General features: G+C 39.4%; 1 protein-coding gene across 2 annotated transcripts; it reads right to left on the minus strand.

The window, feature by feature from the left end:
• Window positions 1-4587: 4587 nt before the first annotated feature.
• Window positions 4588-15289, minus strand: LOC124863792 (DNA polymerase lambda-like). Of its 2 annotated transcripts, none has more exons than XM_047358280.1 (9): window positions 15168-15289; window positions 14349-14492; window positions 12025-12322; window positions 11188-11305; window positions 10724-11068; window positions 9265-9438; window positions 8277-8405; window positions 6660-6828; window positions 4588-6577 (listed from the first exon to the last, which is right to left on the minus strand). In XM_047358280.1, the coding sequence occupies exons 2-9, from the start codon at window positions 14461-14463 to the stop codon at window positions 6216-6218; spliced, it is 1710 nt and encodes a 569-aa protein (XP_047214236.1). In that variant the 5' UTR covers window positions 14464-14492; window positions 15168-15289; the 3' UTR covers window positions 4588-6215. The 2 variants fall into 2 exon arrangements, with proteins under 2 accessions (XP_047214236.1, XP_047214235.1); XM_047358279.1 differs by lacking the exon at window positions 15168-15289 and adding an exon at window positions 14826-14844.
• Between the last annotated feature and the right edge of the window lie 2272 nt (window positions 15290-17561).

Raw genomic sequence — 17561 nt, forward strand, 5'->3', positions numbered from 1 at the left:
GCTTTGCATCGCCCCAATGCATTCTGTAGGTCTTGGCTAAAGGGAGCCAGCAGGACCACATCAGCTGCAAAAAGAAGAGACAAAATACACTGGCTCCAAACCAGACCCCCTCCGGCCCTTGGCTAAACCTAGAAAATCTGCCATGAAAGTTATGAACAGGACCAGTGACAAAGGGCAGCCCTGCCGGAGTCCAACATGCACAGGGAACAGGTCCGACTTAGTGCCAGGAATGTGAACCAAACTCCTGCCTCGCTTGTACAGAGACTGGATGGCCTCTAATATAGGGCCCCGGACTCCATACTCCTGGAGCACCACCCACAGGGCACCCTGAGGGACACAGTTGAATGCTTTTTCCAGGGCCACAAAACACACGTGGACCAGTTGGGCAAACTCCCATGAACCCTCTAGCACTTTGTAGAGGGTGTAGAGCTGGTCCAGTGTTCCAACTATTAACTTCTCTTCCAACTTCAACACCCTGGAATATGCCTTCCCAGGGAGGCTGAGGAGTGTGATGCCCCTGGAGTTAGAACATACCCTCTGCTTATGCCAGTCCAGAGGGACTGTCCTCAACCACCAAGTGACAACAGCCTCACAACATCCAGAGACTTGAGGTACTCAGGGTGGATCTCCTTCACCCCCAAAGCTTTGCCACCGTGGATGTTTTTGAACACCTCATTTACTTTGGCCAGGGTGATGAACGAGTCTTCAGTCTCTTCTTCCACCAGGGAAGACATGACCACAGGATTGAGGAGATCCTCAAAGTACTCCTTCCACAGCCTGATAATGTCCCCTGTCAAGGTCAACAGTCTCCATACCTACTGTAAACAGTGTTGACAAAGCACTGCTTCCCTCTCCTGAGGCAACAGACAGTTTGCCAGAATCGTTTTGAGGCCGACCGATAGTCCTTCTACATGGCCTCACCAAACTCTTTCCAGGCCTGGGTTTTTGCCTCTGCTACCACCCGGGCTGCAGCATGCTTGGCCTTACGGTACCGGTCAGCTGCCTCAGGAGTCCCAAAAGCCAGCCAGGCCTGAAAGGACTTTTTCTTTCCTCGTTTTTTATTTTTTTTATGTGTCCTGTCCAGCAGAGTAGCACTGAGAATTGTTGTCTGAGTACCAAGAAAAAGCCTAACACATTTACTTTCATAAGTGGAGCGTTACGGCTAACACTATAATGCTCCGCTCGATATATACAGTATATATAAAAAAAACGTTGGGATTATTTCAATTGCGATGGACACTGAGACGGAAATAAAAAGGAAAAAAAGAAGCAAGAAAGAGAGAGAGAGACGAAAAAAGGGAGAAAAGGAGAATAGAGGAGAGAAAGAAGAATGAAGAGAATACAACACTCTCGAAACTGATTCTACACCTCCAGAAACGCTTTGAGTGCCTTGTTGCTGAAAATTTCTATATAAATAAACTTGACATGACTATATAACAACAGCAATGGTACCAAAAAGTGCATGGTACTAATGAATGCAAGATGTACAGGTCCTTCTCAAAATATTAGCATATTGTGATAAAGTTAATTATTTTCCATAATGTCATGATGAAAATTTAACATTCATATATTTTAGATTCATTGCACACTAACTGAAATATTTCAGGTCTTTTATTGTCTTAATACGGATGATTTTGGCATACAGCTCATGAAAACCCAAAATTCCTATCTCACAAAATTAGCATATCATTAAAAGGGTCTCTAAATGAGCTATGAACCTAATCATCTGAATCTACGAGTTAACTCTAAACACCTGCAAAAGATTCCTGAGGCCTTTAAAACTCCCAGCCTGGTTCATCACTCAAAACCCCAATCATGGGTAAGACTGCCGACCTGACTGCTGTCCAGAAGGCCACTATTGACACCCTCAAGCAAGAGGGTAAGACACAGAAAGAAATTTCTGAATGAATAGGCTGTTCCCAGAGTGCTGTATCAAGGCACCTCAGTGGGAAGTCTGTGGGAAGGAAAACGTGTGGCAGAAAACGCTGCTCAACGAGAAGAGGTGACCGGACCCTGAGGAAGATTGTGGAGAAGGGCCGATTCCAGACCTTGGGGGACCTGCGGAAGCAGTGGACTGAGTCTGGAGTAGAAACATCCAGAGCCACCGTGCACAGGCGTGTGCAGGAAATGGGCTACAGGTGCCGCATTCCCCAGTCCTGGGCTACAGAGAAGCAGCACTGGACTGTTGCTCAGTGGTCCAAAGTACTTTTTTCGGATGAAAGCAAATTCTGCATGTCATTCGGAAATCAAGGTGCCAGAGTCTGGAGGAAGACTGGGGAGAAGGAAATGCCAAAATGCCAGAAGTCCAGTGTCAAGTACCCACAGTCAGTGATGGTCTGGGGTGCCGTGTCAGCTGCTGGTGTTGGTCCACTGTGTTTTATCAAGGGCAGGGTCAATGCAGCTAGCTATCAGGAGATTTTGGAGCACTTCATGCTTCCATCTGCTGAAAAGCTTTATGGAGATGAAGATTTCATTTTTCAGCACAACCTGGCACCTGCTCACAGTGCCAAAATCACTGGTAAATGGTTTACTGACCATGGTATCACTGTGCTCAATTGGCCTGCCAACTCTCCTGACCTGAACCCCATAGAGAATCTGTGGGATATTGTGAAGAGAACGTTGAGAGACTCAAGACCCAACACTCTGGATGAGCTAAAGGCTGCTATCGAAGCATCCTGGGCCTCCATAAGACCTCAGCAGTGCCACAGGCTGATTGCTTCCATGCCACGCCGCATTGAAGCAGTCATTTCTGCAAAAGGATTCCCAACCAAGTATTGAGTGCATAACTGTACATGATTATTTGAAGGTTGACGTTTTTTGTATTAAAAACACTTTACTTTTATTGGTTGGATGAAATATGCTAATTTTGTGAGATAGGAATTTTGGGTTTTCATGAGCTGTATGCCAAAATCATCTGTATTAAGACAATAAAAGACCTGAAATATTTCAGTTAGTGTGCAATGAATCTAAAATATATGAATGTTAAATTTTCATCATGACATTATGGAAAATAAGGAACTTTATCACAATATGCTAATATTTTGAGAAGGACCTGTATTTAGTGGCAACTGCAGCTCAATATTAACATCTGTGTATCTGTGAGCTGTGTAAGTGTGAGCTTGAGAAGTCACAGACCTGCCCCTCTGGACCCGAGACAGACAAAGAGGAGATCTGAACCACAGACATCCAAAGGTCCCCAGACCAGAGGAACCCCGGGACGACCACCATCGGGACTACTGCACAAGAGCAGAGTAGAGCCCCAGGGGAACCACCCAGCAGCCATAGTGCAGAAGTCCCAGGTGGCTGCAGCGACGAGCCCACAGGCCCCACCGGCAACCGTCTACGCCAGTGCATAACCAGGCATGGAACCAGGGAGGAAATAGCCCCCACATTTGATGGGGGCCTAAGCTGATCCAGAAGAGAGAGCAATCCAAGACCAACCTGACACAAAAACAGGCACACAGTCAAAATCACACATTCCCACCCTCATGCGTACACATACAGTATTAACACTCACACCCTCACACCCAATGTAAAGACAGACAATGTACATTGTACATTCACTCGCACTCCCCATGCATACTCTATACTCTTACGTACATGTACCGATACCCCAGCCCACACAACCAGGAGGTAGTCCCCTTCATTCCAGGGTGGAGACAGGCAGACCACCCCAGACTTCTTCAGTTTGACGTCATCCCTTAATGTCCACCACCGTGTTCAGGGATTGCCGCCGCGACAGGCAATGCAGACCTTACAGCAAGAACTATGAGCGGCCACATTGATTATAAAGGTAGAGAACATGGTCTATGTCCTCATTCTCCCCCAGGATCCAGGAAAAACTCTCCCAGAGGTACGGGGTTAAATACCTCCCTGACCGGGGGCTTCACCATACGTTCACAGCAGGCCCTCACTACAGGCTTGGGCCTGCCAAGTCTGTTTGACTTCCTCCTCTTACAACAGATCCAATTCATCACCAGGTGGTGATCGGTGGACTGCTGAGCCCCTCTTCACCAGTCTCCAAGACATACGGCCAAAGGTCCAAAGACACGACTATTCGACCTCCGGCCTTGGGAGTCCGTCAGCACAGCTTTGCTGCTCCAAAAACTCCAGAGCACATTAGAAAGTAGGCTCACTCTTAAAGATATTTTTCCGGCACTAGCGGCCTTTATTTATTTATTTTTTGACAGTAGGCAGACAGGAAAGAGGGGGAGACATTCGGCAAATGTCGCCAGGTCCAGGACTTGAACACGGGACAGCCGCTTCGAGGACTGTAGCCTCTGCATATAGTCGCACGCTTAACCTCTACACCATCAGCGCCACGACAAGTAGGCTCACTCTTGATAAACTGATTAAGTTTGAGGTCAATTTTCTCACATGAAAACATCTAAAAACTATTGAGTATATGTTCTGTTCAGCGTCGTGACCTATTATCCTGCTGTTGTTTATGTGGGCAGGCGCGCACCAAAAGAAAAGCTTCTCAGTTTGTGTCCATGCTGACCAATAAAGACGTGCTTGCTTGCGCCACACTGACCAGAGAAAGCCAAGTCTTAGAAAGTGTAGAGACAAGAAACATAGAGAATGTAGTGTGTAAAAATGCAATTGGTAAAAATCATTTTTTAATCTGAAAAAACAGCAAACTGCAAAAACGGTCAACTTTTGCACACACGTCGTAAAGTGCTCTCACAACCAGATGTATCAAAAACATTATCACTAGAGATATGTACAAATGTTTGTTGCATACATTTATTGTTTATTTCAAAAGATAGAGAATTAAAAATTTTCCCTTTGTTCTGTCACTTTCCTCACAAAAAAAAAAAAAAAAAAAAACTACCGGTACTCTTTTAAATCAGTGGTATTAGCAGTATGAATCATTGGGCACAGGCATTAGGTAGAACTTGTGTCACACTTGGGTCAGTGACTCAAAAATCCAATTCATTTGGGGGACTGAATCACAATCACTCAGTCAGTAAAAACAGTAGAATTTCCTATGGCTGGTCACCTAAACCCTGTCCATGTGATGGACAGGGTTTAGGCACAAATAAATCCAATAATCATCGTGGATGATTATTGGATTTCAATGGCTATTTTTTCTATTATTTAAATGCATTCGACTATTTAAAAGAGTTCTCCACAGTATGAACCCACCAAGGCTGGATAATTATACTATTTACTTCAAATTGTCTCTAAATCAAGCTGTATTTTTCACCTCTGGATTTATTTGTGAAATTACTTTGAATCTTGGCATGATTGTTTAATTATTGTTTGTATGATCTGTATATGTAGTTTGACATGTTTTGGTTTTTTATTGAATTTATCCTCTATACATAAAGTTTACTTGGCTGGAAGACTGTCAGCCTTCTGAATCCCAACTAAGATGCATCAATGAATTGGTCAGACATCAAGATCAGCACTTTTTCTCAATCAACTTTGATCAGCAAGAGGAAGTTCAAAAAGAGTGAAAAGATTTCAGTCATTTCTCCTATTACTTAAAAGCGTCAAAACACTGCCACCATTTTCCCACTATAAAAGCATCGATTAAGTGCATGTACTTTCATTAAATTTTTATTTTAATAAAAAGTTGAGACCTTTGCTTTGCAACATGAATGGGAATCCTCTTGTATCCATTTTTGTTGGATCAAACACTACAACCCATCTAGTATCCCAGAGAAAGTGAAGCTTATTCTATTAATGAAATAAATCAAGTTTTCATTCATATTCTAATGTATCCAGACATCCCTGGCATGTGGGTTAGTGTTTGAACTAGCCAACTTAAAAACTATAGAGGTTTTGGCAACTGGAGCAAAAATGTCCGGGATCTTTTAGTTGTCTTGCCCCAGTCCAGTGCTGCACATCACTAGTCTTCTAGTTAGTTAATACATTTTTATTTTCATTGTCTGAAAAACATTGTCAGCCAGTGTTTAAAAAAATAGTCTCCATTTTCTAAAGATCCCTTTAAACTAGAACCTAAGTTGCTGTGAAGTTTCAGAGATCAATACTGCAAGACCTCATCAGAATATGGTTGAAACATTCCTCTTCATTCTAAACAACCCAGGATTTCTATTTTGCAAAATAAATTAGCAAGTAAAACATGCCACCAACTTTTTTTTTTAATAAGACTGGTTCTTTTTGCATAATTCCTGCTTCTTTATTCATTAAAAACATACCAGTTTCTCCGTTTCTAAAAGCAAACCTTTCATTTGTTTTAGAGACCATCACCAGTCCCTTTCTTGAGGTGCTCTGTATGGTATCCCTAAAAGATTGAAAACATCCTTCTCTGTCGGTGTGGGAAGCGGGGTGCCACCATGCACCTTCAAGCTGCCTTGCCGTACCACATCTTTGTTTAAAGAGTGCTCTGATAAGCTCATATTTTTTGTCTTTGCCAGTGCTCTCATTGAGCGGTTGAAGTGGGCCGAGCCGGTGAAATACATGAGCGAGCAGGCAAACTCGTTGTAAGGCACGACGATGACGTCCAACCTGCGGTGGCGGCGGCCAGGCCCTGGCAAACAGCACACCCCCATGTATTTCTTCTGCTCTCCGTTCTCCTCGTGGCTCACCAGATCATCTGTTAGAAACCCTTAGGAATACAGATTGAAGTTCTTTTCATTAAAAGAAATACAAACAATAAAGATGATTTTGTCCATTGATAAAGAGCTTACCACTGTCATGGAGAATCTGTAACACTTTACTGAAAACTCCTTTGTGGGACTTGCCGTCAGGGTGAGAGATGAGCACATCCACATCTCCGCATGTAGCTTTCCCACGACGGTAGGAGCCACACGCCATTGCCACCAGGTTGGCATCGACAGCATGTACAGCATCCTTCACCTGCACGGAATAAAACTTGCATGAGTCATGATGAAAAAGTAAGTACACGCTCTTGGTTCTCATTTGCTTTTTGACTAACATCTCTACATGGTTATGTCTGTTGAGATTTTGATAAATTTATTTAAGAGCCAAAGGACAATTCATTTGAAGCTTTTCAGTCTACACATTCACATCTAACATGAACCCTCTAAGCAAAAACCAGCAGTGAATCATCAAGATCATAAATACACAATAAAATACAACAATACACATACATTTCTTTGCTTTTACAGTCATTTCTTCCAAATAGTGCTTAAGTTTCTTTCCATTACAATAAATGGATCGTCCTATGACCTCGTTTTACAAGTACATCTGTGTTTACATGGAGATTTCTTACACACACAATCTGATATATTTTAAGGGTTTAGTTCTGTTAATTCTGATGGTTACAGCTTACAGCAAATGGAAATCCAAAATTCATTTTCTCAGAAGATTTTAATGATGTCGTAACTTACTGAGATCCACCCACAGGTCATGTAATCTTGCCCTTTTAATACAGATGCTTTTGTGTAGTAAATGCAAAATGTTTTGAATTATGTGATTATGCTGATAAAAAGGTAAATTAATACAAGCTGTAGGTTTTTTTTATTACCAGCGTCTCCTCAATTGACGAAACCAAAATGTGTACAGAAGTCTAATTTATGAGCTTTACAAAGTATTCCATTAATGTACAATAATAGGACTGCACATTACAATTGCAAATTTATTCTTATCGCAATATGTATGTCATGGAGAACTGCTTGGACTACAATAAATGTCAGATGTTCAAATACCATGTATGAATCTCCATCCCGGTTGTATATATAGTGACCTTTAGACATTTTATAAGGTAAAGAGGTGATAAGGTGATCAAGTAATTCAGAAACTACAACCAAGTTGTTTCAATCCCACAAAAGCAGTCACTGGCCAGAAGCAACGTTTTCAATAAAACCTTAAGATCAAAAAAACCAAAACATATTTAGCTGGATAAAATACTCATTATCTGGGGTCCATGTTTGCTAAAACACTAAATTAGAAAGAAAAAACACTTTAATTATTTGCTTTTTTTAGTCACTAGTATATATACACACAACTGAAAAGCAATGTTTTCAGTGCTTAGACTCTCCTCCTTTTATTGTTCTGTTTCCTCCAAACAGCAAATGTTTTTCCCTCTTTTTTCCCTCCAAATACTGGAATGTTTACTGCTTAAAGATAACTTCAAGCCTGATCATCTGCAATCAGTTGGTTTTGGATGAAAAACAAAATCCATTTATTAGAATCTGAAAACAAATAAAATCCTTCAGAGGTATTTACTCCTTGTGTGTGTGTGTGTGTTAAGATGTAGCAGGTTTCAGGATTCACTGTTCCCCTCAGGGATCCTCCAAATTTGGGAAGAAGTCTGGTTTTTACTGGTTTAGACATTTCATTACCACTTTCTCTATAGCTGCTGCCTCTTCTCTTGGCATTCGGTCAAGAAAATCATCGTAGTGCTTCAGTCCTATTTTCTGAGTGTTGCTTGGGTGGGCTTTTGTTCGGATGTCCTCCAGCGTGCGAAAACCCTACAAAAAAAACGAGAAGATTAAAAGATTATGCATTTTTCTACAAAGTAACATGTCTTCAAAAGTATAATAAAAAAACAAAGGTATATATAAAATAATTTTAGAGTTGCGCGTTTATCATTGCCAACACCTTCAATGACTTTATACTGTAAAAAGAATATTCAGAATGTGAGTAAAGTGCCTTATAGTTACACACAGTTAGATATAATTAAAACACTAAGTAAAAGTTAAACTCCTCTTGTGAGCAACCAAAGACAAATACTTCTGAAGAGAATATAATAATCAATCTATAAAGGAATAATACAGTCTAATACAGTCAATATGAAGTTATGAATAATTAGCAATCAACATTCCCCTGGTTTCTAAAGACATAACAAATGTAAGTGAGGAAGGTTGTTACAGCCTGCATACAGTATAAAAGTTAACTTTGAGTCAGTTCCTGTTAAAAAATGTCAATCTCTAATGTTTCCGGCATTCTTGCTTGTGAGATTTTACAAAATAGGCCACTTTCAAACAGCTGGACTGATCTGCTGGAAAGTTCCTAAGAGAAATATTTTAACCTGATAAACTTCAAAAATCAAACAAGAATTTGTGAAAGTAGACCTAAAACCAGAAAACCCCCCACCAAAAAATACAACTCGCAAAAAACCTTCAAGAAAGCAGAATTTCTCTTCATAAACTTGTGCAACACTGACACCCTCCCTAAAAACGACATGCGTCTGTCATGGCTGAAGCTAAAAATCACTGCACGAGATAAAGGTTTAAAATGTCAGTAACAAATATGAACAGCATGTATGTATAAGTATGAGATAATAGATGTTACATTTGACTGAGGCATGATAAAGTTGTTTTTTTTTACCTGTTGGTACCAAAGTTGTGCCGTCTTCGCTCCTGCACCCCAGATGTTGGTGAAAAGCTCCAAGACAGGCACGGCCTCTCCAATGTGATCGAGCTTCCGCAGGTGGCCACTCTCCATTATTTCTTCTATTTTGTCCGCCATGCGTTTTCCTATTCCCGGGATCTGACAAGCTTCCTAACACCATTGGTAGGAGGAGAAAACGAAATATTAATTCAATGAACCTTTTCACAGTTTGTCACATTAAAACCACAAGCATCAATGTCATTTATTGAGATTTTATATGATTGATCAACAAAAACGTGTTTGTGGTGTGGGTGTCTATTCAGCCCCTTTAAATACGACACCTCTAAATGAAACAGTGCAACTAATTGCCTTCAGAGGTCACCTGATTAGGAAATAGTGGGTTTCACCCTTGTGTAATTTGACCTCAGGACAAATCCAGCTGTTTTGTGGAGGCCCCTGGTAGAGAACATAACAAACAGCATCATGAAAACCAAGAAACACAGCAGACACCCCAAAGTGAAACATGGTGCTGGCAGCATCATGCTGTGGGGACAGGAAAGACAGATGAAGCTAAAACCTGGAATCCTGGAAGATGCCGTTTTGTAAAAGACTTGAGACTGTTTGGGAAGACAGTAACCCCAAACATACAGCCAGAGATAAAACAGAGTGGTTTAGATCATATTGGTGAGTTAGAATGGACCAGTCAAAGTCCAGACCAAAACCAAAGACTCTGTAGTAGGTCATGAAAACTGATGTTAACAGATGCTCTTCAGTCAATCTGACAAAGAATGGGCAGGATTTCAGGTGGCTCTACACTGTATTGACTCAGAAGGGCTGAAAAGACATGCTCAACACACGTTACAGATTTTTATTTAAAAAATATTTTTTTTAAATAGCCTGTCACATAAAAACCCAACAAATACATTGACGTCTGTGGTTCTCATGACAAAATGGTAAAAGTTTCAAAAGGAACGCATACATTTGCTAAGTACCGTTGACTATCCTTATTTTACAACAGATTAGAAGTGCACTGGTCGAATTATATTAATTATATGTTAAGCCGATCTTATCCTCCTCTGCAGAGGTCTAGAAATCAGCCACTTTTGCTCTGGTGTGAGACAGACTGACAGACCAGCACACCAGGTCACTTCTGAACATGCAGTTAAAGCAAGTTTGTATTGTTTCATGGGTATAGTTCAATGTTTTTCCAATAACATTTGAACATTGAAGGTGTATTGTGAGCTTATAAAACCTGACCGTGTCAGTTATAAAAACAAAATCTGTATTGGCTAACATCTGAGTTGGCAGGTCGGGATTTTTAAAGATCGGTGATCGGCCAGAAAACGGCAATCGGTGCTCCTCTACTACAGAACATAGAAAACCAGCAAATAAAGTTGCCATATATGCATTTTCTGCATGACAAATATTAAGAGTGAAAGCTTTAGAATCAGGCTACCTGATATGATTGAACGGGTTTGTGGTAGCTCTTCAGTGCGTTGACAGCCTTGGAGTAGCCCAGTGCTCTCCACTTGTCTCCTTGATGTGTGTAGGCCTTGGCCAGCACTTCCAGCTTGTCTGTGATATGCTTGTTGAAGTTTTTGCTTTTGGACTGAGAAGACTGAGCACAGACCCACTTTCCTGGCATGGGTTTCCGAGCATCAGCAGCAGCATCCGGACCGGAGTTTGTGTCGGAGCCGGGAGTCTCCTCTTCAGGGTGCTGACCGGTGAGAAGAGCTTCCAGGTCGCCCTGAGAGACGCCATCTTCCTCTCGGTGAGCTTCTTCTTTATCTTCTGGGATTGTCTGGAAGCAGGTGCAACATAAATTTAAAAGATGATACAACACAGACTGCCCTCTTCTGTTCAAAGTATAGATGCAGTGGTTGACAGTAGCAAATATGTAGCTAATGAATGCCAACTTACTGTGTCTATCGTCTCCTCTTGCTTGGTTAGATGACTTTCTGGCTCTGTGGTTGTCTCCGCACAATGTTCAACAGGTCCTGATTGCTTTTGTTTGCCGTCATGCTTTGATTCTGAAAAACTTATTGAAGAACAAATTAAAAATGTTATTAAAGTGATCATTTAGTTGTGTTTCTCATTAATGGAGTGTCAAAGGGATGTGTAAGTGATCATATGGAGTATTTTGTACATCTCAAAATATCATTAAAAAGTTTTTGTCACTCATTTCAGAAAGTAAAACTTGTATAGATTCCTTACACATAAAGTGAAATATTTCAAGCTTTTATTTCTTGACATGTTGATGATTACAGCTTACTGATCATGAAAACCCCAAATTCAGATCAATAAAAAAGGAGATTTTGAACAGAAATGTGAGGTTTTTGAAAAGTATGTTCAGTTCTATGCCCTGAATACTTGGTTTGTCCCTAATGACCCAGACTGGGAGACAGGCTCCGGAAACCTTTGGAGGTGTTTTGAGTCAATCAGCTGATTAGGATGTGACACCATGAGTTTCTAATAATCAAATTTTCCGCAATATTCAATTTTTCTCAGACACTGAATGTTGGGTTTTCATGATCTGTAGACTATAAAAAGCAAAACTACAAGAAATAAAGGCTTGAAATATTTCACTTTGTGTATTAAATCAATATAAAGAGTTTCAGTTTCTGAAATAGGTGAAAAAAACTGTTGGAATTTTTCACAATGTTCACATTTTTGAGACATACCTGCATGTCCTAATATAAGACAGAAATAAAAGTGGCAACACATTCATGTTCTAAAACAAGGAACCATATAATGAACCTTTTGGTTAAAAGAAGGCTGTAGTCTTCATCATCCAGGAGTCTCTTCTCACTAATACACAAGCTTAGCCATGTGCATTTCACAAGATGGACATCAGAGGGCAGTTGATACACTTTCAGCAGGCGCAGAGCCCTGTCACGGTCCATGGTGTCATCAACAACAACGTGAGTAACACAAGGGGACATGGAACTCTCGATTTGCCCTCCGTTCTGTTGGATTTGTCTGTGGAAGATTTGGCATCTGGCGTTTCCGATTCCAGCCGGCAGAAGGTACACTGTGAATCCATTAAAGATGTTTCCTGAGGCAGAAACGGAAACAATAAGCAATAACATAATGTTTTTCAGATCCTGAAGGTTGGTCTTTCTTTTTTTGGATAATTTGCTTCATACAGCACCATGCAAAACTATTCATACCCCTTAAACGTGTTCATATTTTGTCACATGACAACCACAAACTTCTTTGAACTTTAGTATGATTTTATTCTCAAAATATTAGCATATTGTAATAAAGTTCATTATTTTCCATAATGTCATGATGAAAATTTAACATTCATATATTTTAGATTCATTGCACACTAACTGAAATATTTCAGATCTTTTATTGTCTTAACACGGATGATTTTGGCAAACAGCTCATGAAAACCCAAAATTCCTATCTCACAAAATTAGCATATTTCATCCGACCAATAAAAGAAAAGTGTTTTTAATACAAAAAACGTCAACCTTCAAATAATCATGTACAGTTATACACTCAATACTTGGTCGGGAATCCTTTTGCAGAAATGACTGCTTCAGTGCGGCGTGGCATGGAGGCAATCAGCCTGTGGCACTGCTGAGGTCTTATGGAGGCCCAGGATGCTTCGATAGCGGCCTTTAGCTCATCCAGAGTGTTGGGTCTTGAGTCTCTCAACGTTCTCTTCACAATATCCTACAGATTCTCTATGGGGTTCAGGTCAGGAGAGTTGGCAGGCCAATTGAGCACAGTGATACCATGGTCAGTAAACCATTTACCAGTGGTTTTGGCACTGTGAGCAGGTGCCAGGTCATGCTGACAAATGAAATCTTCATCTCCATAAAGCTTTTCAGCAGATGGAAGCATGAAGTGCTCCAAAATCTCCTGATAGCTAGCTGCATTGACCCTGCCCTTGATAAAACACAGTGGACCAACACCAGCAGCTGACACGGCACCCCAGACCATCACTGACTGTGGGTACTTGACACTGGACTTCTGGCATTTTGGCATTTCCTTCTCCCCAGTCTTCCTCCAGACTCTGGCACCATGATTTCCGAATGACATGCAGAATTTGCTTTCATCTGAAAAAAGTACTTTGGACCACTGAGCAACAGTCCAGTGCTGCTTCTCTGTAGCCCAGGTCAGGCGCTTCTGCCACTGTTTCTGGTTCAAAAGTGGCTTGACCTGGGGAATGCGGCACCTGTAGCCCATTTCCTGCACACGCCTGTGCACTGTGGCTCTGGATGTTTCTACTCCAGACTCAGTCCACTGCTTCCGCAGGTCCCCCAAGGTCTGGAATCGGCCCTTCTCCACAATCTTCCTCAGGGTCTGGTCACCTCTTCTCGTTGTGCAGCGTTTTCTGCCACACTTTTTCCTTCCCACAGACTTCCCACTGAGGTGCCTTGATACAGCACTCTGGGAACAGCCTATCCGTTCAGAAATTTCTTTCTGTGTCTTACCCTCTTGCTTGAGGGTGTCAATAGTGGCCTTCTGGACAGCAGTCAGGTCGGCAGTCTTACCCATGATTGGGGTTTTGAGTGATGAACCAGGCTGGGAGTTTTAAAGGCCTCAGGAATCTTTTGCAGGTGTTTAGAGTTAACTCGTTGATTCAGATGATTAGGTTCATAGCTCGTTTAGAGACCCTTTTAATGATATGCTAATTTTGTGAGATAGGAATTTTGGGTTTTCATGAGCTGTATGCCAAAATCATCCGTATTAAGACAATAAAAGACCTGAAATATTTCAGTTAGTGTGCAATGAATCTAAAATATATGAATGTTAAATTTTCATCATGACATTATGGAAAATAATGAACTTTATCACAATATGCTAATATTTTGAGAAGGACCTGTATATATCACTTGATTCAATTTTATGTTTTTAAAAAAAAAAGTGAAAACAATGTCTTTCACTTAAAAACAATGCCCTAATGTTTTGGTTTATAACAATCTATCATTAAAAATCACTGAAGCCTGTGGTTGTGACTTGAAAAGCAGTTGTGGAAAAGGGCCATAAATACTTCTGCAAATATGTGTGATATTTGTTTAAACTGTCATTCTCAGTCTACAGCTCACATAAACAAAAATAACAACCTGTAACATCATGGTCATCTGCTTTCTTCTTGAGTGGAGGCAAATCCTTCCCCTGCAGCACTTTAGCTCGTTTAACTTTGGGGAAGGCTTTCATGATCCCGTGACGAGGATCCATCCTGGTTGTTAAAGTGAGGAGCCACCGGCCTGTTGAATGAAACAGATTAAAACCCTGCAGTGTGGAGCTCTGCAGCATTAACTAATTAACACCATATACTATATACTATTAGAATTGCTGTGTCAATCATCTGTAATCACAGAAGACACCTGAATTTATTATGTCACTGATGACAAACACATCAAGGTTTCTGCAGCGTATTTTTTGTTTTCCCATTAAGGATGACTTTATTTTACTTTACCCCATCATCTTCCTGTAGAATAGCTTCTATAATATTGAAACAGTTGGATTTTAAACATGTATATAATATATATAAACAGAACGTTTCTATTACAGAGTTTCAGGATAAAGCAATACAGTACCTGAGTAAACATAGCTTTGACGATTACATCAACTCTTACACTAAAAGGGAAAACAAATCAATACATCTCCAACATTATCATGTAAAGTTTTCACTATCAAATTTAATGTGACCTTCACATCACCATTATTCGGCCTAGTATTCTAAAGGGGGAACCATCTAACCCACCAGTTATTGCTGCTCGTGTGAAATACCATTCAATTGAGCTGTGCTAGCAAGCTAGTTAAAGTTCAAGCTAACGTTAAACACATATAACGTGTTTAATAATGCTCCGGCGCTTTTTTAGTCCATTTTACCAACATTAAGATTATAGTTCAAAAGTGAAATCTCCAACTTCCAATACCTCAGCTCTTAACCCAGTTCTGCTGGAACCGTGTCACAAGTGTCACTACCCGATCTTTCCAGGAAGCACAATTCCTAGCGTCAGCACATTTGCGCATGCGCAAACAGAATCACTTCCGGATCGCTGTTCTTCTTCTTCTGTGTTATTTTTTGGCAGTTGGCAAATAACTTTATGATGTGCATTACCGCCACCGACTGGTATGGAGTGTGGTTCTTCATGGTTTTAAATCTTATTTACTGTTACAACAATCAAATTCTATTTATTAATTTAGTGTTTTTGAAAAATCTAATTATAATTTGAATATGCTTGCTACCTAAACTTCTTTGCAAAGTATCTCTCAAAATAAAATTTTCTTTAATACCTACAAATTCTCTCCTTAAAATTGTTCTTTCTTGTTCATATTTCTGACACTTCAATATTACATGTTCTGTTGTTTCCTCCTCTCCACAATGATCACATTTTCCTGTATTATGTTTATTTATCTTGAACAATGTAGAATTAAGTCCTGTATGTCCTATTCTTAATCTTGTAATTAACCTTTCCTCTTTTCTACTCCTTCTTCCAGTTCTTACTTCTCCTACTATCTTGTTGATTCTGTAAAACCATCTTCCTTTCTTTTCTTCATCCCACCTTTTTTGCCACTCTTTCCTGATTCTCTGTTTAATTATATTTCTTGCCTCTGACCTACTAATATTAATTATAAAGCTAATGTTGTTTTGTGTTGCCTTCTTTGCCATCCTGTCCGCCATCTCATTCCCTCCAACTCCTACATGTGCTGGTACCCATAAAAACACTAATATTAATCCCATTCTTTGTATTCTTAATAAAGTATGTTTTATTTCCAACAAAATGTCTGGTCTACCCTCTGAATGATTATGTTTTAAACTTAATAATGCTGAACTTGAGTCTGAACAAATTATTGTTTTTAATGGTTTTATATCCTCCACCCACTGCACTGCTAACAATATGGCTAATAATTCTCCTGAATATACTGATAATCCATCTGTAATTCTTTTTCCTACTTTTATTTTAAATTCTGGTATTACAAATGCTACTCCTATTTTTTCATCTGTTTTTGATGCATCTGTGTAAATCTGGACATAATGATAGTAATTGTTTATATATTCTTGTATTATACTTGAATCTAATCTACATTTTGGATCCTTTTTCTTTTCCATCAATGCCATATCCACCACTGCTTCTGGTAATAGCCACGGTGGCACTACTGGCAAAGGCAACATTAAACTTATTTCTTTTTCATATATTTGAAATTCTTCTGCTATATTATTGATAATCCAACCAAAACTCTTAACTTGTTTTTTTTCTTTTTCCCAGCATGGTTTTAAAATATCACGTGTGGGATGATCCGGATTATTGCTTTGTAAATTTATCCAGTAATTTAATGCTAACTGTTTCCTTCTTAAATCTAATGGCATCTCTCCCATCTCTACCTGAAGTGCTGCTATTGGACTGGTTCTGATTGCTCCTGTACTAATTCTTAAAGCTTGATGTTGTATATTGTCTAATTTTATAAGATGAGTGTTTGCTGCTGATCCATAAATTATACTTCCATAATCAATATTTGATCCAATTAATCCTGTATAAATTCTTTTTAATGATGTTCGATCTGCTCCCGAATCAATACCAGCCATACATCTCATAATGTTTAATATTTTTTTGCATTTATCTATGATTTTTTCTATATGTACTTTCCATATAATTTTTTCATCAAACCATATACCTAAAAAATTTATATTTTTTACTTGTTCTAAAACTTGATTGTATAATTTTAGTTTTATATTTTCTCTTTTCCTTTTCTGTGTAAACACCATTACTTTTGTTTTTTCTACTGAGAACTTAAATCCCCATTGATTTGCCCATTGTTCTATTCTAATAATCTCATCCTGTATTTTCTTTTCAATAAGTTTGATATTACGACCCCTTTTCCATATAGCTCCATCATCTGCAAATAGTGAGCAACCGACGTCCTTACCAATATTTTTAAATACATCATTTATCATTATAGAAAACAATAACGGACTTATAATACTTCCTTGAGGAGTACCATTATCTTTTATATATTTATCTGACAATTCTTGACCAATTCTTACTTGTATTGTTCTATTTGATAAAAAATCTTTAATCCAGTTAAACATTTTTCCAGTAATACCCATTTTATGTAATTTAATTAATAATCCTTCAACCCACATCATGTCATATGCTTTTTCTATATCAAAAAATACAGCTACTACATTTTCTTTGTTTATTTGTGCTCTCCTAATTTCATATTCTAAACATAATGCAGAGTCATTTGTGCTTCTCCCTTTTCTAAACCCATTTTGATTTCTAGATATATATCCATTAATATTTAAATAATATGTTAATCTATTATTA

Source organism: Girardinichthys multiradiatus, chromosome Y (genome assembly GCF_021462225.1).
Source record: "Girardinichthys multiradiatus isolate DD_20200921_A chromosome Y, DD_fGirMul_XY1, whole genome shotgun sequence".
Classification (NCBI taxonomy): Eukaryota; Metazoa; Chordata; class Actinopteri; order Cyprinodontiformes; family Goodeidae; genus Girardinichthys; species Girardinichthys multiradiatus.

Bases quoted from the DNA above. Each gene is read 5' to 3' on its own strand.
- LOC124863792 (XM_047358280.1), bottom strand. From the start codon at position 14,463: ATGGATCCTCGTCACGGGATCATGAAAGCCTTCCCCAAAGTTAAACGA. The intron at 11,306-12,024 runs GTTCATTATATG...TTCTTCAATAAG, and splicing joins AGCCTTCTTTTAACCAAAAG to TTTTTCAGAATCAAAGCATG. The intron at 9,439-10,723 runs GTAGCCTGATTC...CAATGGTGTTAG, and splicing joins AACCCGTTCAATCATATCAG to GAAGCTTGTCAGATCCCGGG.